Source organism: Narcine bancroftii, chromosome 1 (genome assembly GCF_036971445.1).
Source record: "Narcine bancroftii isolate sNarBan1 chromosome 1, sNarBan1.hap1, whole genome shotgun sequence".
In the NCBI taxonomy this organism is placed as follows: Eukaryota; Metazoa; Chordata; class Chondrichthyes; order Torpediniformes; family Narcinidae; genus Narcine; species Narcine bancroftii.
This window is the reverse complement of record NC_091469.1, coordinates 249,310,254-249,334,082: the sequence shown is the minus strand read 5'-3', so window position 1 is coordinate 249,334,082 and position 23,829 is coordinate 249,310,254. Positions and strand designations below refer to the sequence as shown.

At 48.1% G+C, this 23,829-nt stretch overlaps 1 protein-coding gene across 6 annotated transcripts in view; it reads right to left on the bottom strand.

Moving 5' to 3' along the window:
• Window positions 1-729: 729 nt before the first annotated feature.
• madd (MAP-kinase activating death domain) overlaps window positions 730-23,829 on the bottom strand; it is a 178,129-nt gene continuing 155,029 nt past the window's right edge. For all 6 annotated transcript variants that reach the window (XM_069894319.1, XM_069894334.1, XM_069894324.1 and 3 more), the window contains 3 exons: window positions 18,076-18,145; window positions 5,776-5,822; window positions 730-3,994 (listed from right to left, as the gene is read on the bottom strand). In XM_069894319.1, the coding sequence (XP_069750420.1) occupies window positions 3,893-3,994; window positions 5,776-5,822; window positions 18,076-18,145 (219 nt within the window). In that variant the 3' untranslated portion in view covers window positions 730-3,892. The remainder of the gene's footprint in view (window positions 3,995-5,775; window positions 5,823-18,075; window positions 18,146-23,829) is intronic.

The window sequence follows — 23,829 nt, the reverse complement described above, 5'->3', positions numbered from 1 at the left end:
TTCACTTGTCACTAGAATTTCCACTTCCTTTGGGATGATTTTCTGTGTCATTTATGAAGTCAAATTTTGACCATGTGCCAATAAGGCAGCAACCAAAAGAATCCCAGGGAATCAAAGGCAATGTTGTCTGTTCAGTAAAGAGGCCCTCAGGTTTTGTCGAATGGGGCACTGCTGACCAGCAACATCTGATCTTCCGTCCCTACCCAAAATGGTTTTCTTACTTCCTCTATCCCTTGGGTGCGAATGGTCATATGTGAGAGGGTGTGTAGGCATGGCCACTCGTACGTGGGTGTGTTACAGTGTGTATGTAAGGAAACCTGCACATGGATGTTGATTACAGTGTGTAAGGACAACCACACATGGGCGTGTTAATGTGTGTATGCAAGGTCACCCATACATGAATGTGGGCACCTGTGCATGCGTGTGGGTGTGCGCGCACATGTGTGTTACAGTATGTATGGGCACCTGTGCACGGGTGTGGGTGTATGTGTGTGTTACAGGATGTCTGGGCACCCGGACATGGGTGGATGTGTTGCAGTATGAATGTATGAGCAGCTGTGCATGGACCTATGTGAATGCAATTCTCCATGCACCTGTGCAGCTTTGTGCCTATGCAAGTACAGGTGATGGCAGCAGCAAAGCTAGCCTGCCCAGGTTACGTACCCAACTAATGCAGGATGGTCGAAGGACAGGTGTGACCGAATCAGCAATGGTAGCCAAGGACGAGAGTGAGACAGACACATGAACAGGATTTATTGCAACATTCAACAAACTGTACAGTGCTATAAATACACATAATACTGAATTATTTACACCAAAAATCCCAAACCTAGAACAGCAAGCGTCAAACACAAGAAAAATACCAACCCTGCTGGCAAACCAGAATATCGAACAAAAACACACACTACATAGAGGAGAGAGAGAGAGAGAGCGGTCACTAAGTGCCATTTTGGGGTAAAGCTGAAAATCCTGGCTGCTGGCACACTGCCAGGAGACTCTACGTCCAATATACGTGGCGGGTGGGAGAGGTCGATGGGGGGAGTCGGGACCTGGTGTGTGAAAGTCGGGAGAGATCGTGGCCCGGGACACAGGTCAGAGACAGCAGTGGGAAGATCAGTCAGCATATTCAACAAGGTAGCAAGATGATCACAGCTCAGACTCTGGGAATGGAGGAGTCTCCCCCTCTTACTGTACGGGGTGGGGGGGGGAAAGAGGGGTGGAACTCCTCCTCTCTCACTGTACACGGGGATGAAACTCTCATCTCTTACTGTATGGGGCAGGGGAGAGGGGTGGAACTCCTCACTCACCCCCTCACTCACTCTACGGATGTAGGGTCTTCCCCATCACTCACTGTGGAGGAGGGGGGGTAGGGGCTTGATCTCCTCCCTCTCTCACTGTGTACTGGAAGGACTGTGTTGGGGGGAGGGGAAGGGAGGTATGATGAACCGTGTTATTCTGCAGCACTCTGTGGGAAGAAAATTATATCTATGCACAAAAGAACCAAACTGTCAAACTGAAAAAAATCAGCAAGTGCTGCGTTCCCTCAGCAGGTCAGACAGTACTTGTGGAGGGGGTATCAGTGACCCTTCACTACACTCTGTTCCACCCCCCTCCCCTCCCCCCCATTCACAGCAGTTTGACCCTCTGTCATTGTAGGGGAAGGTAGATTCCCCTCTCACTCCAGGTCTCTGGTGGTGGGTTCACATAGGAATGGTTTCTCCCAGTTGGAGAAGACCAGACCTCCATCACCAGTGCCAATGCCCTCTCACACGGGGCGTGAGGAGGATTGTTCACTGGCACTGACCCTCACACTGGATGTGAGGATTGTTCACTGGCAGGGCGAGCCTCACTCCTGTCACTCAGGAGACTGGGAGAAACGCAGCTGCTGTGTGAGAATTACTCATCTGTCACACAGCCTATGGAGGAGAGGGATCCTTCTGCCACTGGGTGCTGGGAGGAGATGCCCCTCTGATTCTGGGGTGGAACATCCTGTTGTGTGAAGAACTGCACACCTGTTCCCTCACATGGGAGGATTACTCCTCTCCTGCACTGGCCTTGGAGTTGTTGTCAAGGACATGGTGTTGAAATCGCCCCCTCTCATTCGGTGGAGGGAGCAGATCTTCCCCGCCTGGCATTTGAAGTCTTAGCACGGATCAAATCATTAATGGTTGGTGGGGAAATGCGGGGGGGGAAAGAGAGGTGAGGACAGACACAAGTAGGGTTTGGGACAGTGTGATCCTTTCTTACAGCCTGGTAACCATGAGGCAGCAGGGCGAAGATACCTGGCTGGCGTCTAAAAAAGCATGGAGACTGCAGCTGCCTGAAGGTTGAGCAAATCGTGAGAAAGATGGGGATTATTCATTGGGTCACGCAGTGTCCAATGGAGAGAAATGGTCTGTCAACTTTTCGGGTTGGGACCCCTCATCAAGTCTCGAGAACAAGGAAAGGGTGTGATCCTGAACAGGAATGCTGAGGGCGGGTCATCTCGATCTGTGCCCTGCTGGGGCAGAGAGCACAGTCCACGAATGACACCATGGTTGGGAACTCACCCAGTCACCCAAATGCAGTTGCTGCCTTGCTCAAGCCTCTCTCCTACCCTGTGGCCTGAATGTGGTCAATCACCTTTACCATGCCGAGACACTGGGAGGGAGGGCGGAAGAGCGACAGCAGAGTGCAGTGTGAAGTCCAGAGAGCGCAAAGTGTGTGTCATCAGAGAAGGCCCCTTCGATGTACCCCGCATGATCCCACCCAACTTCCGCTGGGGACGGGGTTGTGAGGAGGGCCAGCGGGAGCAGTAGAACGACAGGAACCCTCTCAGTGCCATGACTCTATGGTGAAGGACAGGCAGCCCTGGAGGAAGGGGACCTCCTGTTGAGGGAGGTCTGTAACAAGTCCAGTGCGTGATTGCTCCTCAGCTGACATATCGTCTGGGGGGAGGGGGAGCGGTTATGGCTTGAGCAGGCCAACCTTCGACGTTGCCACACAATGGGAGTTGTTTCAGGGAATCCAGCTCAGAAGGGGAACATCTACTGAAGTGCTGTGATCCAGTGCACAGGACTTGGTTGATGAATTTGGAATTATTAAATGCAGTTTAGTCACCCTCAATGGAACATTGCGTTGATTCTGTGCAGTATTTGTCCCCAGTTGCTAAATATCCAGTGACATCAGTGCACGATGGGTAACTAATCCAGTGTGGGAGTGGTTCTTGACAGGAGGGTTTTCTGCGAATCCAGTATGGGAGTGGTCCTCCATAGGTTAGGTTGCAGAGAATGCATTGCAGTAGTGGTCCTCGATGGATAATTTTGCAGTGAATCCAGTGTATGTGTGGTCTTCAATGGATAGTTATGCAGTGGATCCAGTGTAGGAGGAGTCCTTAATGGATAGTTCTGCAGTGAATCCAGTGTAGGAGAGGTCTTCGATGGATAGCTATTCAGCGGATCCAGTGTAGGAGTGGTCCTCAATGGATAGCGATGCAGTGAATCCAGTGTGGGAGTGGTCCTTGATGTGCAGGGTTGCAATGAATCCAGTGAGTGGTCCTTGGTGCGTAGGTTTACAGTGAATCTAGTGCAAGTAGCCCTGATGCGCAGGTTTCCAGTGAATTCAGTGCAAGTGGCCCTTAATGCGTATAGGTTTCCAGTGAATCCAGTGGTTATGAATACAGTGTGGAGCTACCATTGAAGATTGTGCCCAGAGTTGCTTGTAGCAATGTAAAAGCTGGTATGGAATTGTATTCAGCAGGAGTACTTGGAAAAGGCCCTCCTGCACTGCGCAAGCTGGCAGCGAGTGAAGTGTTGGAAGTGGGCACGTGAAGCAGTGGTGACTTTCCAGGAACACAGCTGTTTCGGAGGTGCAGGGGTGCCAGACTGGTCATGCTGCCTGATGAGCTGGTGCCTTACCGTGCTGCCGTGACCTTGCTCCTGCTCTCCATCTCTTTTCCCCTCGCTGCCGCCATGTAGGAGAAGAGACACAGCACAGAGTAACAGATCTCATTTGCCTGCAACAAACAATGAAGGGGGATTGAAGACACCATAAGTCGCCCTTGCTCTCACTAACACGAAGCTGGCAGGCAGGAAAGAAATATACGTTCAAGCCCGAATCATGTGAGCCTCCTCTCCCCTATCAATCTCCTGAGCAGTAGTTGTCAAAGGGACTGGCATCACTATGGTTATCATAGCTGGGTCAGGTCAAGAGGTGGGCAGCAGACCAGCATGTCTGGGGACAGCGTTGTCACTGAAGGGTGAACAGGAATGCACTGGGATAAGGACAAGGAGGCCCAAAATGCTCAGACACTAAAGGAAGGCGCCTGCTTTGGTCCATGGTTTAATGTTTGTTTGACGAGTCTCTTGGCTTGAAGGTCAGGAGAAACTCCAGCCTTTTCTGGGGAAAAACCATCCAACGCACATCTTGCAGCTAACTTGGAGGGAGGAGAGTGACCAATTCAAACTTTCTTACTCTTCAAAAGGAAAGTTTTCAAACAATTTACACCTTCTAGATTTATTTTTTGATTTTGAGATGCTGCTAAATATATCCAATTAACCGATAAACCCACGTACATCATAAGGGACGACACTGTTAACGTTGCAGCCCCAATACCGGAGTTCAAATCTGGAGCAGTCTGCAAGGAGTTTGCACATTCTCCTCGTGTCTGGAAGGGTTTCCTCCGGGTGCTCAGGTTTCCTCCCACCATTCACAACATATGGAGGTAGTAGGTTATTGAGGGTATTAGGGTAACATGGGCTCGGGGGCTGGAAGGGGCTGTAACTGTGATGTATGCCTAAATATAGGGAGGAACCGTGCCTCTCCGTTTTATCATAGTTATAAAGGGAATCAAAGAATTTACACAGGCACAATTAGTGCAGTGGCTAGCACAACGCTATTACGTCGTTTTAAGTGCAAGAAGTTTGTCCATTCACCCCGTGGCCAGCGTGGGACTCAGCCAGATGTTCCGGGTCCCTCTTCCATTTGGACATGGTGTGGAATAAGCTGGATAATTGGCCGTGTGGCTTTATTTGGGAAGTGCAGACTCATAGGGCTCGAAGAGTCTGTTACTATGTTTAAAAATTCCAACCTACACAACCTTGGGGAAACCCATCCACAAGGTGCCCAAACTCAGACTTGTGCTCGAATACTGATAAACTCGATGGAGCTGTGAAAACTTTGGTGATACAGGCATGAAGTATAGTCGCATAAATCTCCCCAATGAAACCGACATCCAAACCCTGAAAATTATTTCCCAAAAAGCCTCCGTTTCTACAGCTATGGGCTCAATTAAATTAATTCATCGCAACGCCACCACTCACGCCGCTGCCCCTCACTACCGTTGCCCCTCATGCCCCCTGTAACACTGCCCCTCACACCCCCTGTAACGTTCCCCCTCACGCCCCCTGTAATGCTGCCCCTCACGCCACCCCGTAACACTGCCCCTCACGACCCCCCGTAACACTGCCCCTCACCCTCCCCTGTAACACTGCCCCTCACCCTCCCCTGTAACACTGCCCCTCACCCTCCCCTGTAACACTGCCCCTCACGCTCCCCTGTAACACTGCCCCTCACGCTCCCCTGTAACACTGCCACTCACACCCTATTACAGCTCTGGTTAAAAACTGCTAGGCTTCAAGTGAACTCAAAAGGGCACCTGCATGATTGAGAGGTGAAGTTCTATCATTTGGCACCATCAAAATGCAATTTTGCAAATAATTGAATATTTTGGTGGGGAATAGCAGGGTAGGATCAATCACATGACCAGCTGTACTAGGAGATAAAGAGCTTACTCACCATTGGGGTCTTGTACTTGTGAGTCACCACTTCGTTAGTTTGTGGAACTGAAACCGGACGAGCAAAGACAAAACAGAGAGTTTAACCCAGGAACAAAGCAAGAAACTTATTTCAAATGGAGACTATGGGTCCACATGCACACAAATACTGCCTTGCTTAAACTACACAAACATTCTCTGATCAACGAACACACAAACCGCCTCCCAAAATGTATACACACACTCCCTCCCACAAATGTACTTACCCCATCTCCCACAAGTGTACACATACAATATCGTACAAATGTACAAACACCGTCTCCCACAAGTGTACACACCCCGCCTCCTAGAAATGTACACACACAATATCGTACAAATGTACACACCCTGTCTCCCACAAGTGTACACACACATCGTACAAATGTACACACAATATCATACAAATGTACACACCTCATCTCCCACAAAAAATGTATACACACAATATCAAATGTACACACCCCGTCTCCCACAAGTGTACACACATTGTACAAATGTACACACCCCGCCTCCCACAAATGAACACACCACGCCTCCCACAAATGTACACACCCCATCTCCCACAAGTGTACACACACAATATCATACAAATATATACACCCTGCCTCCCACAAGTGTACACACACACAATATCATACAAATGTACTCACCCGTCGCCTACAAATGTACACACACCACCTCCCACAAATGTACACACATATCGTACAAATTTTTAAAATATGGTTTTAATGAATCAGATTTGTATTTTAGATGTGGTGATACGGTTGGAACTTTTTTTCATGCTGTTTGGTCATGTATACATATACAATCTTTTTGGAAGAAAATTAAATTGTTTTTAGAATACCTGTATAAGATTAAAATAGTTTTAGATCCTACAGTATTTTTATTGGGTAGTTTGCAATCTCTGAAAGGTTTGGGATTAGATAAATTCCAGCTTGCTTTTGTATATTTAGCTTTATCCGTAGCGAAAAAATGTATTGCTAGTTCGTGGAAAGATAAATATGATTGATATTAATAGATGGCATAATGAGATAAAATATTGTTTAATAATGGAAAAAACTACGTACGTTTTGCCTGATAATTATAATTTTTTTTATTAATAAGTGGCTGTTATACTCAGAATATTTACATTTCAATTTATATTGATTAGATTTTAATATGTATATTTAACTTTTTTAAATATTTTCTTTTTTCTTTTTTTATGGCTCTCCTTAGAAGAGTTGGCTGGGGGGGAGTGTTCTTTTCTTTTCTATATATATATATAAAAATGTTCATGTTCATGTTTAATTGCTGTATATGTCATATATTATTTGTTTGAACAAATAAATAAAGTTAAAAAAAAACAAATGCACACACACCATCTCCCACAAATCTACACACCCCGCATCCCACAAATGTACACACCCCGGCTCCCACAAATGTACACACACTGGCTCCCACGAATGTACACACTCCGTCTCCTACAAATGTACATACACTGCATCCCACAAATGTATTCACACCGTCTCCCACAAATATACACAGCCCGCCTCCCACAAAGTACGCACACTGCCTCCCACAAATCTACACTCACCGCCTCCCACAAATCTACACTCACCGCCTCCCACAAATCTACACTCATCGCCTCCCACAAATGTACACTCGCCGCCTCCCACAAATGTACACTCGCCGCCTGCCACAAATTTACACTCGCCGCCTGCCACAAATTTACACTCGCCGCCTCCCACAAATTTACACTCGCCGCCTCCCACAAATTTACACTCGCCGCCTCCCACAAATTTACACTCGCCGCCTCCCACAAATTTACACTCGCCGCCTCCCACAAATGTACACTCGCCGCCTCCCACAAATGAACACTCGCCGCCTCCCACAAATGTACACTTGCCGCCTCCCACAAATGTACACTCGCCGCCTCCCACAAATATACTACCTGCAAATGTACACACCCTGCCTCCCACAAATGTACACACACCGCCTCCCACAAATGTACACACACCATCTCCCACAAGTGTACACACACCATCTCCCACAAGTGTACACACACCATCTCCCACAAGTGTACACACACCATCTCCCACAAGTGTACACACACCATCTCCCACAAGTGTACACACACCATCTCCCACAAGTGTACACACACCATCTCCCACAAATGTACACACACCATCTCCCACAAATGTACACACTGATCTCCCACAAATGTACACACACACTTTGTGTGATGAAGGCTGTTGGCTTCTGAAAGCTGTCTATTGTTAACAAATTAAAAGGAGAGTCAGAGCACTGGCTCCATTTGACCAGATCCCAGTCACTACAATAGCTGTGCATTTCAGTAAATCCCCATAGCTTTTTGGACACCACTTTACTCCACCCTCCAGAGGGTAAAGGAGAGATGGGGACCCACATTGCTTTCCCATGACAGCCTGTAGATGTTGATGAAGGGTCTGGTGCTGCCTTCCCACGGACAATCCTGTATCTCCCTCTGCTTTCACTCTGAAGGCTAAGGGTGCTGACCATATGCCGGATGCAGTGTATGCTTTAGAGGCCATTAACCTGTCATGCAATGCTGACATCTACCTGTTAAAGTGAGAATGCCCAGGCAGATCGAATCAGGCTAATTAGAACAGAGAATATTACAGGCCCTTTGACCATCTTATGTAAACCTACTCCACAACAATTTAACCCTAACCTTCCTCACATCCATAACCTTTTATTTTTCTTACGTCCATGTGCCTATCTAAGAGTCTTTTGAAGGTCCCTATTGTCCCAACATCTACCACCACCTTCGACAATGCATTTCCGGCACCCACCACTCTGACTGAAAACTTACCTCTGACATTTACCCCGAACTTTACTCACCTTAAACCAATGTCCTCTGGTATTTGCCATTGTCACCCTGGGAATAAGGTATTGGTTGTCCATTATATCCAAGACCCTCAATCATATATAACTCCATTAAAGTCACCTCTCATCTTTCATTGCTCAAAAGAGAAAATCTCTAGCCCTGTCAACCTTGCTTCACTAGATATGCTCTCCAATCCAGGCAACATTCTGGTAAATCTGCTCTGTACCCTCTCCAAAACTCCTCCATCCTTCCTATAATGAGGTGACCAGAACTGAATGCAATACACCAAGTGGAGTTTAATTAGAGTTTCATAGAACTTACTGTTCCTTTATGATATTATATATAATTACTCTTCAGTCACCAGGAACAGGCTTGAAGATTGCACAGCACTGGCTCACCACACAGCTCTGGGTTAAGTCTGGGCCACACAGGGTCAGTGATTGTGCAGCACAGGTCAGGCCCTTCAACCCATCTTGTCCATGCTGACCAAGTCATGGAGTCACACAGTGTGGAAACAGGCTTGCCCACATCGACCAAAATGTCCCACCTATACTTGTCCCACCTGCCTGCATTTGGCTCACATCCCTCTAAACCCATTCTATCTGTGTATCTGTCTAAACGCTTCGATAGTTCCTGCCTCGACCACCTTCTCTGGCAGTCCATTCCATACACCCACCACCCTGTGTGTTTAAAAAAAGGTTACTCTTCGAGTTCCTGTTACATCTCTCCACCCCCTCCCCTCCTCCCACTAACTTGAACCCATGTCCTCTGGTTACTGATTTCCCCTACTCTGGGCAAAGGACTCTGCATTCATCTGATCTATTTCTTTCTTGATGTTGCCCATCTCTATGAGATCACCCTTCATCCTCCTATAATCCAAGGGATAAGGCCCCAGTCTGCTCAAAGTTTCCCTGTAGCTCAGACCCCCAAGTTCTGGCAACATCCTTGTGAATCTTCTCTGCACCCTCTCCAGTTTGATAACATTTCTCCTATAGAACAGTGAGCAATACAGAACATGATCCTTCAAATAAGTTGTCTAGCCAAGTTGGACACACTGGATGTCTTTGGCCCATGTGCCTCTGAACATTTCCCATCCACAAACCTGTCCCAATTCTCTTTCAGACCCTGTAATTGTAGCTGCCTCAACCACTTCCTCTGCCAGTTCCTCCCATGAGGTCGAATGCATGCATCCTCTCCGAAGCTTTTATCTGCAACTCCTGAGATCACCAAAAAAATTCTGTGCTTGCCTGCTGGACATAATCCAGCTGGACGTATTGCGACTGTCAAAACCATTGAAGGCTTGTGCGAGACTACAAATGCTGGTACCTGCAGCAAGCAGCTCAGACGCTGGCACCTGCAGCAAGCTGCTCAGACGCTGGCACCTGCAGCAAGCAGCAAGCTGCTCAGACACTGGCACCTGCAGCAAGCAGCAAGTGGCTCAGACGCTGGCACCTGCAGCAAGCAGCAAGCGGCTCAGACGCTGGCACCTGCAGCAAGCAGCAAGCTGCTCAGACGCTGGCACCTGCAGCAAGCAGCAAGCGGCTCAGACGCTGGCACCTGCAGCAAGCGGCTCAGACGCTGGCACCTGCAGCAAGCAGCAAGCGGCTCAGACGCTGGCACCTGCAGCAAGCAGCAAGCTGCTCAGACGCTGGCACCACACTTTCTCGGTGGGAAAGAACGAAATTCTGACGCAGGGACTTTGCGGCCAGACTCAACCCGCTGAGTTCTCCAGCTGATTGTTCTGTGAATCGGAGCAGACATATAAATGTGGCAATCACAAGAGCCAATCAGAAGCTGGGTGAGGACTCAGCTCCCAAACTACCCAACCCCACCCCCCTTCCCAGGATGGCTACAGCCCCAACAGTGAGGGTTCCAGAAAAAGCACCCATTTGATTGCAACCATATCCATCAACTTGAATCCTCCCAGCACCACTGCATGCGTGAAATGCACTGCAACTTATCAACACATGCTGGCAGCACCAACAAAACCTGCGACAAGGGCAGTTGAGGTGTGGAACAACAGCACCCATAAGCTCCCACTGCACAAGGACATTGGAGCAGGGGACCAGTTTGTCCCTCAGCTCCGGTCTGCCACTGAATGCTCTGCTCTCTTCTCCTGTTTCCCCAAATCTTTAAAACAATTACTAGGTGAAAAAGAAAGTTGGCGACGCTGAGGTCAAGTGCTGGAGAAACTCTGACTTTCTCCAGAATAATTATCAACTACTTTGAATACTACAGTGGTCTCCACAATCACCACTCTCTGCCAAAAGGATCTCAACACCCAGATAAGGAGCTCAAAGGTAGAAGGGGGCTTTGCCACCCTCACAAGGGCAACAATGCATGCCAGGCATGTCTGCATCAAACAAATCAATTAAAATATACGTAAACCTGAATTAAATACGCACACTTGCACAACCAAACGCAGACTATGCACACAACAGGCATGAACAATTGCACAAGGAGGTTGTCTGTTCGCAGTCTGCACAAAACACATCCCAAGGAGTGGAGGAGCCAAGCCGGTGCCATGCCAGCACAGAGGAACACAGTGTGCCTTATCAGCCGTGTCTCACTGGGTCAGAGAAGTGGAGAAGCAGGCAAAATGAGCAAAGTGGATTCAAGGTTCATTGGGGGTAAAATCGGGCAGCATGGGCTCGTGGGCTAAAACGGCCTGTTACTGTGACCGTGCTGTATGTCTAAAATAAAATAAAAACTCTCCACCTTCTATTGTTTACTCAGTCCTCTATCTGTGACAATGCATTACCTCAATTCCATGCATACTTATCCAATAAGGTTTTGTAAGGTACGTGATTGAATACCTTCTGGAAATTGAAATATGCACAGAACAACATTTCTCAGGAGAAAGTAGCAAAGTATAAAATGGGCCAGTTATCTGGGGGCGCAAAGAGCAAGATTAAAGTCAGTGCAGAGAAGGAGAGAGAAAATGGAAAGAAGTGGAAATACAATGAGATCGAGTGTTTCAGGAGAGGGGCAGCTAATGGATTAATGCAGACACGAGAGGGAACCAGAAGCAGAGAGGGGCTTGTTGTGATCCTTGAGAGCAGCAGAAAGAGAGCAGAGAGATGGAACAGGGCATTGGAGGGAGAAAGTTCAGCCACTGGAGGGAGGGAGGTGGTCGGTGATGGACGAAGGGAGGTGGCAGGCGGTCGCAGGTGATAGGGGAGGGTGGGTGATCGAGGGAGGCAATGACGGTGGGGGGATAGGTTGCAGATGGTTGAGGGAGGAAGGCCACAGGTGACAGAAAGAGTGAGGTTGGGGGAATGGTTGCGAGTAATGGAGAGAGGAGGGGTGGGGGAGTAGTTGCGGGTGATGAAGAGAGGGATGCAGTGAGTGACGGAGGGAGTGAAGGTAGGGGAGAGCTCGCCAGCACTGCTCGGATTGCATCTCGTGCCAGTGTAGAAACATAGAAGATAGGAGCAGGAGTAGGTCATTCGGCCCTTCGAGCCTGCTCCGCCATTCAATGAGATCATGGCTGATCTTAAAGTTCAGTACCCCGTCCCCGCCTTCTCTCCGTAACCCCTAATTCCCTTATACTGAAGAAATATATCTAATTCCTCTGTGGCAATGAATTCCACAGATTCACCACCCTCTGGGTAAAGAAATTCCTCCTCATCTCGATCCTAAATGGTTTGCCTATTATCCTCGAACCATGGCCCCAGGTTCTGGACTTCCCCACCATTGGAAACATCCCTTCCGCATCCATTCTGTCCAGTCCTGCCAGAATTTTATATGTCTCTATGAGATCCCCTCTCAATCTTCTAAACTCCAGCGAGTACAATCCCAATTTGCGCAATCTTTCCTCATAAGTTATTCCTGCCATTCCAGGTATCAGCCTGGTGAATCGCCTTTGAACTCCCTCCATTGCAAGAACATCCTTCCTTAGATAAGGCGACCAAAACTGCACACAATACTCCAGGTGGGGTCTCACCAAGGCCCTATACAGCTGCAGTAAGGTATCCTTATTTCTATACTCAAACCCTCTTGATATGAAGGCCAACATACCATTTGCCTTTTTAACCGCCTGCTGTACCTGCATGCTCGCCTTAAGTGACTGGTGCACAAGAACCCCTTGGTCTCTCTGCACTTCCCCATCTCCCAATCTATTGCCATTCAAATAGTAATCTGCCCTCCGGTTTGTATTACCAAAGTGAATAACCACACATTTATCCACATTGTAGTGCATTTGCCATGTATCAGCCCAGTCCCCCAATTTATTCAAATCACACTGGAGCTTCTTGACCCCCTCTTCAGTGCATACAACCCCTCCTAGCTTAGTGTCACCTGCAAATTTGGAAATATTACATCCAATCCCTTCATCTAGATCATTAATGTAAATTGTGAACAGCTGGGGTCCCAGTACAGATCCCTGTGGCACCCCACTGGTCACCGCCTGCCACTCAGAAAACGAGCCATTTATCCCAACTCTCTGTCTTCTATCTGCCAGCCAGTTCTCAATCCACTTCAATACCTTGCCAACAATCCCATGAGCCTTGATTTTGCATGCCAGTCGTTTATGTGTGACCTTATCGAAGGAAGTACTCATCCTCTCTAAGGTGCCACTCCCATCATTTCCGGCCCCATGCTGGTGAATCTGTCATAATGTGTACCAAGGATTTCCATTTCTCCATGAGGGGTGCACAACATTGTCACTGGAGTCCCATGAAGATCCTGTGTAAATGTTGTGCAAGAAGATGCAGAAGATGATTGAAGAAACCCAGGTGTTTGCAGAAGCCTCTTTCTCAGAAAGTTGGATCAAGCCTGCACTCAGGACTCCATCAACGCTGTCAGTGGACTGTACTGTCCTGTACACACATTTGCGGAGAGCCGGTGGACCGTGAGGGTCAAGTCTCTACATATTACACTGTACACACACTGGGGTAGATGTGGAGGGTTATGTCTCACACACTGGGGGAGGGGGGATGAAAGGGTCGGAAGAATTTGACACTGCCCTTGACACACACTCGGACAGAGGGGATAAACACTGTGGATTAAGTCTCTGCATACTGGATTGTACATAACCTGGGGGAGGGGAGTTAGACATTGAGGATCATCTCCACATTCATATGCTAGGGGAGAGGGGTTACAAGCTGAGGGTTAAGTCTCTACACTGCATTGCACTCAACGGGAGTGGGGGAGAGGGCATAAGTTAAGGCAAGGATTTGGTGAGAGTGTGAGGAAGAACGTTTGGGCTTTTTGGAATGTTGGGGACTACTCCTGAGACAGGTCCACCCACAACTAGGAAGCATTTCAATGAGCACTTGTTAAATAGACGGTTCTGATCCAAGTACTGTTGAACAGAATCAGAGTGGGTGGCTCTGGGAAAGTCAGTATGTGCAGGGTGTGCCCGCCGACCTGTTTCACTGTGTTTTGTCACCTATACCAACCCTCTCTCACACCTGTTCTGTCCATGGACTCTTGTGGCACACTTCACAAGCAGTGCGCATGATGCTCTGGAGTGCCAGCAGTGACAGAAATGAAGCAATGGGCCTATGCTTCAGTCCGTCCTCACAGGAGTTAGAGTAGCTCCACTCTCCCCTGCGGGTTACCATCACGTGTGCTTGTGTAGAAGGAGGGAAATGCGCGACGTGAACACCTCCAGTGTCATCCTCGACATCTCCAAACCACTGCAAGCATAGGAAGTGAACAAGTGGACACACAGGCACATTGCGCGACTGTGTAAAAGCTGGGGAAAGGTCAATCAAATACAAATGGTAAAGAGACCTGAGCGCTGTTACCAGTGGGATTCAAAGGGCTCCTTGTACATTAAATATGTGGGCATCATGATAAAATAGTTTGCAGAGGATACAAATATTTGTTGAGTTTTTAAACAGGGAGGAATACAACTTTAGACTTCAGTCAAATGATCTCACCAGAAGGGCAGAAAAAAATGGCAAATGGATTTTCATTGTGAGAAGGAAGGGGTAGTGTTGGGAAGATGCAGCAATGTGCAACAAATGGATGGATATTGACAAGTGTGAAGAGCAGGGGTGGCAAGGTAAGAGAACTTTGGACAATGAGAGGTCACAAATCTGGCCAAAAAGAGAAAGGACGCATATATAAAGTACAAGAAGCTAAAAATTGGACAGGGTCCTGGAGGAATACAAAGATTGGAAGAAAGAACTCAAGCAGGACAGGAGGAAGGCCAAAAGAAGCTATGAAATGTCCTTGGAGAGCAGGATTGAAAAGTATCCCAAGGCATTAAAAATGAGATGACTAGGGAGAGGATGAGACCACGCAAAGGAGGGAAGTTATTGGTTGGAGTCAGAGAAAATGGCGAGGGATAAAATGAGTACCTAAAGGAGAAGGGCATGGAGGATAGTGACATGGAGTACAGACTGGAGAATGATCATGTGTTGAGGGCATCTTGAGATTAAGAAAGATGGTGTTGGGTAATTTGAAGAGCATTAAGGTGAATAGATCCACAAAGTCTGATGGGATAGATATGCATTGAAGGAGGAAAGCAACAAGATTGCTGGGGCCTTGAAGATCTTTGCAAACTCATTTGTGACAGGTGAGATCCCAGGAGAGCATCTAAGGTTGTACCTTTGAACAAGAAGGGAATAAAAGGATAATCCTGGAAACGACAGACCAGCGAGCCTCACATTAGTGGGGTGGAAATTTGTAGGAGAAAATACTTAGGGAAAGAATTTATGCGTATTTAGAAAGTTGAATTAGGGACAGCCAGCATGGCTTAGTGAGGGACAGGTCATGTCTTACCAATCTGATTAAGTTTTTGAAGAGGAGACGCAGACAGTTGATGAGTGTAGTGGATAGTGGATGTTGACTGCATGGATAAATAGTAGTGGTGGAAGGATGTTATCCTGGATGGAGGCCTGTGACCACTGGTGTTCCACAGGTATCGGTGTTGGGATCTCTGCTGTTTGTGATGTTTATAAATGACATGGATAAAAAAAAGTAGGTGACTGGATTAGAAAATTTCCAGATGATATAAAGATTGGTAAAGTTGTGGACAATTTAGTGGGTCATCAAAAATATTACAGCATATAGATCAGTTACAGATATGGACTGAGAAATGGCAGATGGAGTTTAATATGCACAAGTGTGAGGTGCTGCACCTTGCAACGTCAAATCTAAGGGGAAAGAGTACAGTTAATGGTCGGGCTCTGAAAGTTTTGATGTGCAGAGGGATCTGGGGTCCATGTCCGTCACTCATTGAAAGTGGCCACACAAGTAGACCGAGTGGTAAAGGATGCTTCATTGGGCAGGGCACTGAATATAAAACTAAGGAGGTCAAGTTGCCACTCTCTTAAGCTTTGGTTAAGCCGGCACGTGGAATACCATGTACAATTCTGGTGGAGGCTTTGGAAAGGGGAAAGAAGAGGCTTACCAGGACATTGTGAAACACAAAAGTCTGCAGATGCTGTGATTGTAGTAAAAACACAGAAATGCTGGAAGAATTCAGCAGGTCACGCAGCGTCCATAGGAGGTCCATATGACTGATGTGTTGGGCCTGAGCCCTTCTTCAAGGCATGAGTAAAAAGATTTGAGGTGCCTGTCTGCTTTTTACTTTTGCTCAAATTGAGGGCCTCACCCCAACATGATCTTTATAATCAATACTCTGACAGATGAAGCTCTTTTGACCACCTGCAGCACCACTTTCAAGGTACTATGTATCCTTAATCCCTCTGCTCTACAGCATAGCCCAGATCCCCAACATTCATTTCGTAGGTCCTACGAAATGGACCTCCTAAAATTTAACAACTCACATTTCTCTGTCTTTAATTCTATCAACCATTCCTCTACCCACCTGATCGAGATCCTGCTGCAACCTTTGGCAACCATCTACATTGCAGACACGCACATACACAGAGTCCTGCTTGAACATACACATTCACCTTCTATCCCTCAGCTGTAGATTGACTAGGTGAAGGGCATTACACTTGGAATGCAAGTATTCCATTCCTCCTCTAGTGGAGAAGGTGACTGAAGAGGGAGATGTTTACCAAGTAGTCCCTACACCAACATCCTTCACCGCAATGAGTCACGGGTCACTACTGGAGAAAGACAGTGGTCTCCTTTCATGGCAATATCTGGAAGGAATGGGATTAGCAGCAGAATCTCCTCTCTCCAACACCTTAAGCTGCCAGCTGCAATGGTAAGCATCTGATTGGGCCACACGTCTCATTACGTAAGTAGAATGATCCCAACACAGAGTCACAGGGTCAAAAGGTAACACACTACTCCAAACCATCCTGAGGAGCTGCAACAAACTTGAGAAACAATCTTTCCTCATGGCAAAAATCTGTCATGGCTGCTAACTTGGGCCAATACCATTCCTCCAATGCTTCACTCTACCAAGACCATATTTGGAACCGACAGCAAAGTCCTTTAATTGAAACACCATGATCAGGGGCAGGTTATGAGGACAAACAATTCTCTTTCGCTGGGTTGAGAGAGGTGTGGGGACAAGGTTTGGAAACACTACCCTCATATTCCATTGCAGCCCTTTCGGGCATGGAAACCATGTGGAGGAAATGCTTTCACTACTCTTCCCTCAGGAGATTGTGGAGGCACCAATTACTGTGGGGTGGGGAGGTTGGCGCCAGGACACATTACCACTGATGAGTGGGTGGGGGGAGACCGGGACACTGTGGAGGCAGTGAGATGGGAGTGGGGGCACAAGACACTAATTACCATGGGGTCACTGAGGACCGTGGAGGGGGGTGGACCAATCACCGTGGGGGTCACTGGGACATTGGGGATGCACTGATCCTGCAGATGTTGGAGCACCATTTTGGGGGTGGGGGGAGAAAAAAATCAGGACACATTACTCTGCGGGTCATTGATCACCAGAGGGTGGGAGGGGAGCACTGGGACACCATGGGGGGGAGGGGGGGGTGCATTGAGACACTGATTACTGTGGCTATGTTTTATCAGTTAATGCTAGGAGGTTCAAGGAAGAGAATGGACTGCAGTCCATAGTGGTAAGGCAACCCAGTGAATATTAGGTGTGAACGACTAGTGCAAACACGTCTCCAAGCTGGGAGCGAGCCAAACTTGTGGGAAACACTCCCAAACCCACTCTTGCATCTTCCTGCGTTTTGACGTGGGACAACTTGGACGCAGCAGTTCTTTGCTCCCCAATTACTTGCAGGGGCCCTGGCCTGGGTGACTGCTCCACCACGGTGGAGGCAATGGCCTGACTGAACAGGGTCTGACCCCCCAGAGCAAACGCTAAGGGGATGGACCACCCACCCACCCAGCCTGTGCTGATCTCCCTGCGACCTCTTCGAACATCAGCCCAAATGTCGCACAGCATGGCAGAAGTCCGTCCCCGTCACCTGTGGCTTGTACGTCTCTCTGAGCTCACTCCCACCCTCCTGGAGGAGTGTCTCCGCCACTGCCATGTGTTTGTGATGCTTGAACCTGGCACGGAGCCAAAATTAAACATTTAATTACCAAATTCGTCCAGGACAAAGACTCCTTTGACTGTATTGCACTTTTTTATGTGACTCAGTTCAATGAAAACCTGAAAATAAACAAAAAGGAAAGGCCATTAGCCAAGATGGCAACCAAAATCCAGGAATAATGTCTTTATAGATAAATTAAAATGTTTAATGTCACAGATCGAGCGGAGCATATAATAAATAAAGATACAAATCCCACAATCTGCTACCACAAAGCAAAACTAAAAGAATGAGAAATTATCGCAAAGAAGCAAAGACAGCATTAGACTAGTACCTTCCACTCCTTGCAGGAGAGAAAGCATGGAAGAGAAATGGTCGGAATTAATATCGGATACAATTAGGAGACACTCACCCACACACAACACTCTCCTACTCTTGCTTACATTGTGCCAAGCACAGGGAGACAGTTTGCCAAGATTGAGACAAGCCAACTTCCTTCACTCACATAGAGCTTAGCTAAGTGGTCACATGCTGTACCAATATAAACTGTACTCAACCCAGACTCCAGCCATCCATACAGATGAAGGAAATGCTCCAGTACCCAAGAGTGCTATTTGCCAATTAACCTGTGCTGCTCTCTTGATACACAATCCATCCAGTTCCCCGACATCTCCCCAAATCTAACTGCCCACTCCTGCTGACATTACGCTTGGATCCAGAAGAGGCATTTATAGTGCTGGCAAGATGACGTGAGCTGGTGGATTCACTTGGCACGCCAAGCAGCATCCGCGGGTAGAGATAAAGAGTCAAAGTTTCTGGCAAAGGGTTCAGACCTGAAACTTTGAACCGAAGTATCAATAAAGGGTCCCAACCTGAAACGCAGACTGACCATTTCTAACCTGTTCAGTACCTCCAGCAGCTCTAGGTCCATATTCCAGAGTCTGCAGTTTTTGTGTTTTTCTCATTTGAACAAGTCACCTGGTTTGGATGGGAAATCCAAGCAGCAGAAGTTATTATGAGAGGCCATGGCCACAATCTTCTCTACACATACTGCAGTGAACTGGGATTCACTGGTAGCGTGTTGTTCTCATGGGCGGCTCCAACCCCATCTGCTCACATATAACCCTGGTTTCCCCCCTAAACTCAGAACCCTTCTGAAGATGACTGTGAAACCCTACTCATAGTTATAAGCTAATAAAAGCATTTGTTCTCCCTCCAGTTGTGAGAGCTTTTATTTATGTTACAATTTTATTAGCTTATTCCCTAAACGATGGAAGTGCTACTCAAGCCTGGTACATTGCTGATAGACTCTCTGTCCCTCGAAATGGCTGAGGAGATCACATACTGGCTAGACTCCTTGCAGGCCTACCTGAACGTGACCAGAGACGTCTTCCACACCAATGAACTCAGAAGGTCTGCACTAGTTTTGAGGGTTGGGACGAAAGGGTACGCAGTCATCAGGGACTGCACTACATATGATGCAGGCGTTGAAGGCTCTGTATCTGAAGTCGCAAAACGAGGTCCTAGCGAGGCACCGACTCGCTCTACGTCACCAACGGCCAGGAGAGACCATCGATGACTACCTGCTGGATCTGTGCACGCTTGCCAAGAAGTGCATGTATAAAGCAGTGTTCGTGAAGAAGAACAGATCCGGGACACTCTAGTCACGGGGGTTCGCTCGAGGTACGAGGCAGCAACTGGTCAAGTCAGGCAAGAAGGACCTGGCTAGCCACATTGAACTGGCCAAATTGTTGGAACAGGCCAAGCTCGAGAACTACAACCTCGAAGCCAGCGAGTTCGCTCACCCAGGTGACCAAGGAACTTCCAAGGACCAGTTGCTCCCACTACCTCTGCCCTAACAGCTGCCGCTTCCTGTGCGAGGGAGTGTTTTTTCTGTGCCAAGAGCCAGCATCCCCAATCTCATTGCCTGGCTGAAGACTGTGTGTTCCAACTGTGGCAAGAAAGGGCACTGGGCGAGGGTTTGCCGCGCGAGGGCAAACCCGGGGAGGTTCGCGAACTCCACCGCTCCCGGACCGATTCCAGCCTGAAATTCACCCAAGCCCACTTGCTGCGTTGTATGCCAATGGAGGGTGACAGTGAGGAAACCCCGGGAAAAGGCTTGGCGGCTATCTTGCTGTGACTCAAATTCAAACTTGGCACCATTATTGTCAGAGGAGGGCGGCCATCTTGCCGCGCCACGAGGTCAATGCCATCTTACCCATGCAGGGCAACCCAGGACACTGGGGTCCACTCAAGTGAGGAGTATGGAGTCTCCGGGGTCCTAGCCTCAATAGTCCTAGATCAGGACAGACCTCACCAGCTCAGCAACTCCATAGTGAATGTGAAGGTAAACGGACACTCTACTAAATGCCTAATTGACACAGGCTCTACTGAAAGCTTCATAGACTCACAGTCTGTACAAGCGTACAACCTAAAGATGTGTCCTTCCAATTATCGCATTTTCCTTGCAACTTAGTCATATTCTACAAGTGTTCAACAACATTGTATAGTACATCTGTCATTTGAAGGGGGGAATTTCACCTGTATATACTTGATGAATTGAGTGCTCTGGTATTGTTGGGTCTGGACTTCCTGGGTCACCTTGGAGTATTCTGGTCCACTCCCACCGTAACGGTTCGGAACAGAGAGCCCCTAAAATCAGAACCCACACGCAGCCTCTCCACACTGAATATCGCCCCCCACCCCCCCCACCTCTCTTCTTGAATCTGTCCTTGGTTTGCAAACCTATTGTTTCCAAGCAGACCAAGATTTCATAAAGTCTGAGACACAACGTCTGCTTGACGAAGGTATCACTGAACCTAGCACCAGCAAGTAGTTATGGTAAAAGGGGAAAACAAGTCCAGGCTAGTAATTAACTATAGCCAAACTGTTAATCGGTACACACTCCTGGACACATACCCCCTCCCTTGAATTTCTGACATAGTGAATGATATTGCACAGTATCAGGTCTATTCCACCATCAACCTGAAAGCTGCTTATCACCAGCTGCCAATCTGCCGGAGGACCGTCCATATACGGCATTTGAGGCTAACAGGCGTCTCTATCAATTCTGGAGGATCCCTTTTGGTATCACTAATGGGGTTTCTATCTTCCAGTGGCAGATTGACAGAATGGTGGATGAGTATGGATTGAAAGCTACCTTCCCCTACCTCGATAACATCACCATCTGTGGCTACATCTTGGAAGACCATGACACTAACCTCCAGCCCAGAACCTCACTTATAACTCTGACAGTGCGTGTTCAGGACTAAACGTCTGGCTATCCTTGGCTACGTGGTGAATGACATCATTGGCCTCGATCCCGATAGGATGCGTCCCCTGTTAGAGCTCCCCGTCCCCAGGACCACAAAGGCTTTGAGGAGATGCCTGGGGTTTTTCTCATATTACGCCCAGTGGATCCCTCAATACGCCGATAAGGTTCACCCTCTCTTAAAAGCCATTAATTCCCCCTCTTGGCTGAAGCCCAAACAACTTTTAACTACCTCCGGAATCACATTGCAAAAGCCGCCATGCACGCGGTGGACAAGAATGCACCTTTACAAGTGGAAAGCGACGCTTCAGATGTATCCCTGACCATAACCCTCAACCAGGTGGACAGACCGGTTGCAATTTTTTCCTCGGACATTACAAGGCCATGAGCTCCGGAACCCAGGCTCAAGCCACTGTAGAAGTCATGAGGCACTGGAGATGTTCCCTGGCTGGTAGGAAATTTACGCTCCTCATTGACCAGCGCTCGGTCGCATTCATGTTTAATACTGTCAAGGGGACAAAGTCAAAAATGACAAGATTGCTAGGTGGAGGATCGAGCTCTCCACCTCCAATTATGACATTGCCTATCGGCCTGGACCCTCCAGGTGCCTTATCCAGAGGAAGCTGTGCCTCTGCACACACCAGCCAACTGTGGTCTCTGCATAATGAGCTCTGCCATACAGGGGTTACCCCCAAGGCTCATTTTGTCAAGGCACGCCATCTGCTCTACTCCATGGAAGACATCAGGGAAATGACCAGGTCTTGCCAGGTCTGCGCGGAGTCCAAGCTGCCCTTCTACCTTCCCACAAAAGCGCACCTGATCAAGTCATCCAGGCCCTTCGAACAGCTCAGTGTCGATTTTAAGGGACCTCTCCCCTCCACGAACGGGCACACTTTCTTCCTCTCTGTCACTGATGAGTACTCCCACTTCCTGTTCACCATTCCATGTCCAGACACGTCCACTTCGTCAGTCATAAAGGGCCTAGATACCATTTTCATCCTGTTCGGGTATCCCAGTTATATTCATAGCGACCGGGGCTTATCCTTTATGAGTGACGAGCTACGTCAGTATCTGCTGCCGAGGGGCATCACATCCAGCAGGGCTACAAGCTACAACCCCCGGAAGAATAGGCAGGTTGAAAAGGAGAATCCCACGGTCTGGAAGGTGTCAAAATGGCCTTGAAGTCAAAAGGCCTTCCAGACTCACGCTGGCAGGAAGTCCTCCCTATGGCGCTCCATTCCATCTGGTCGCTACTACGTACCGCGACCAACGCTACTCCTCATGAGCTCCTATTCAATTTCGATAGCAGGTCGGCATTGGGAACTCCCAACCTCGCTCACCACTCCTGGTTCAGTCCTTCTCAGGAAACACGTGAGGAGAAGCAAGACCGACCCCCTGATGGAAAGGGTGAAACTGCTCCATGCCAATCCCACATACGCCTATGTGGAGTACCCGGATGGCAGGGAGGACACTGTCTCCATCAAGGACCTGGCACCCTGGAACAAGTGCCCTGCGAGCCACGGAGCTCATTCTCGCCACCCCCAGTCAGGCCCTCAAGGGATCTGGTTCAGGAGGAAAGTGCATCCCTTTCCACTGTTGAGCTGGAAACCCAGCCCACCTCTCCTCCTTCAAAACCAGACCAGGAGACCCAAGAAGTCCAAGACCCCTCCGGTGTTAAGGCACTCCACCAGGATCTCCAGAACACCGGACCACTTAAATATGTAAATTTGTAAATAACTGCATATTTTTCAACTTTTTTTTCCTGAATTAATGTTCTCTGTCTTCATTCACAGACCCCAAATTCTACAGGAAGGGGTGAATGCAGTGAACTGGGATTCACTGATAGTGTGCTGTGCTGATGGCTGGCTCCGCCCCCATCTGTTCACATATAACCCTGGTTTCCCACCCCAACCCTTCAGAAGACGACTGTGAAATCCGACCCTTAACTATAAGCTAATAAAAGCGTTTGTTCTCCCTCCAGTCATAAGAGCTTTTATTCGTGCTACACATACATTCAGATCTGTAAAACTGGAAATTTTGCACCATGTAGGGGTAAACCATGTAACAACAGACAGTCAATTCAGCAACAATGGTGGGGTAAGTTATAGAACCTTCACAGAGTTGGACATGAGGACTGATGACTGATTATAGAGTTCCCAGTTAAAGGCCAGACACAAACATGGTGGAGAAACTCAGCAGATCACGCAGCATCCATTGGATGCTAACGTTACGGGCTTGAGCCCTTCGTTGGGAATATTAGAAAAAAAACAGGTAGCTGCCTAAATAAAAACGTGGGCAGAGTAGGGAGGGGGAAGGGGCAGGAACACAGGCTAACAAGTGACAGGTAATAGGTGGGTACAGATGAGGGGGTAGAAGAGAAAGAAGCAAAAAGGACAGGGAGAGAGAGGGATAGGGAGAGGGCAGATGAGAGGAGAATTCAATATTGATGCCATCTGGTTGGAGACTGCCACGGCAAAAGGCAACTGTACCTGATAATTTGTGTGTTCTGATGAAATAACAGAGAGTCACTCAGGG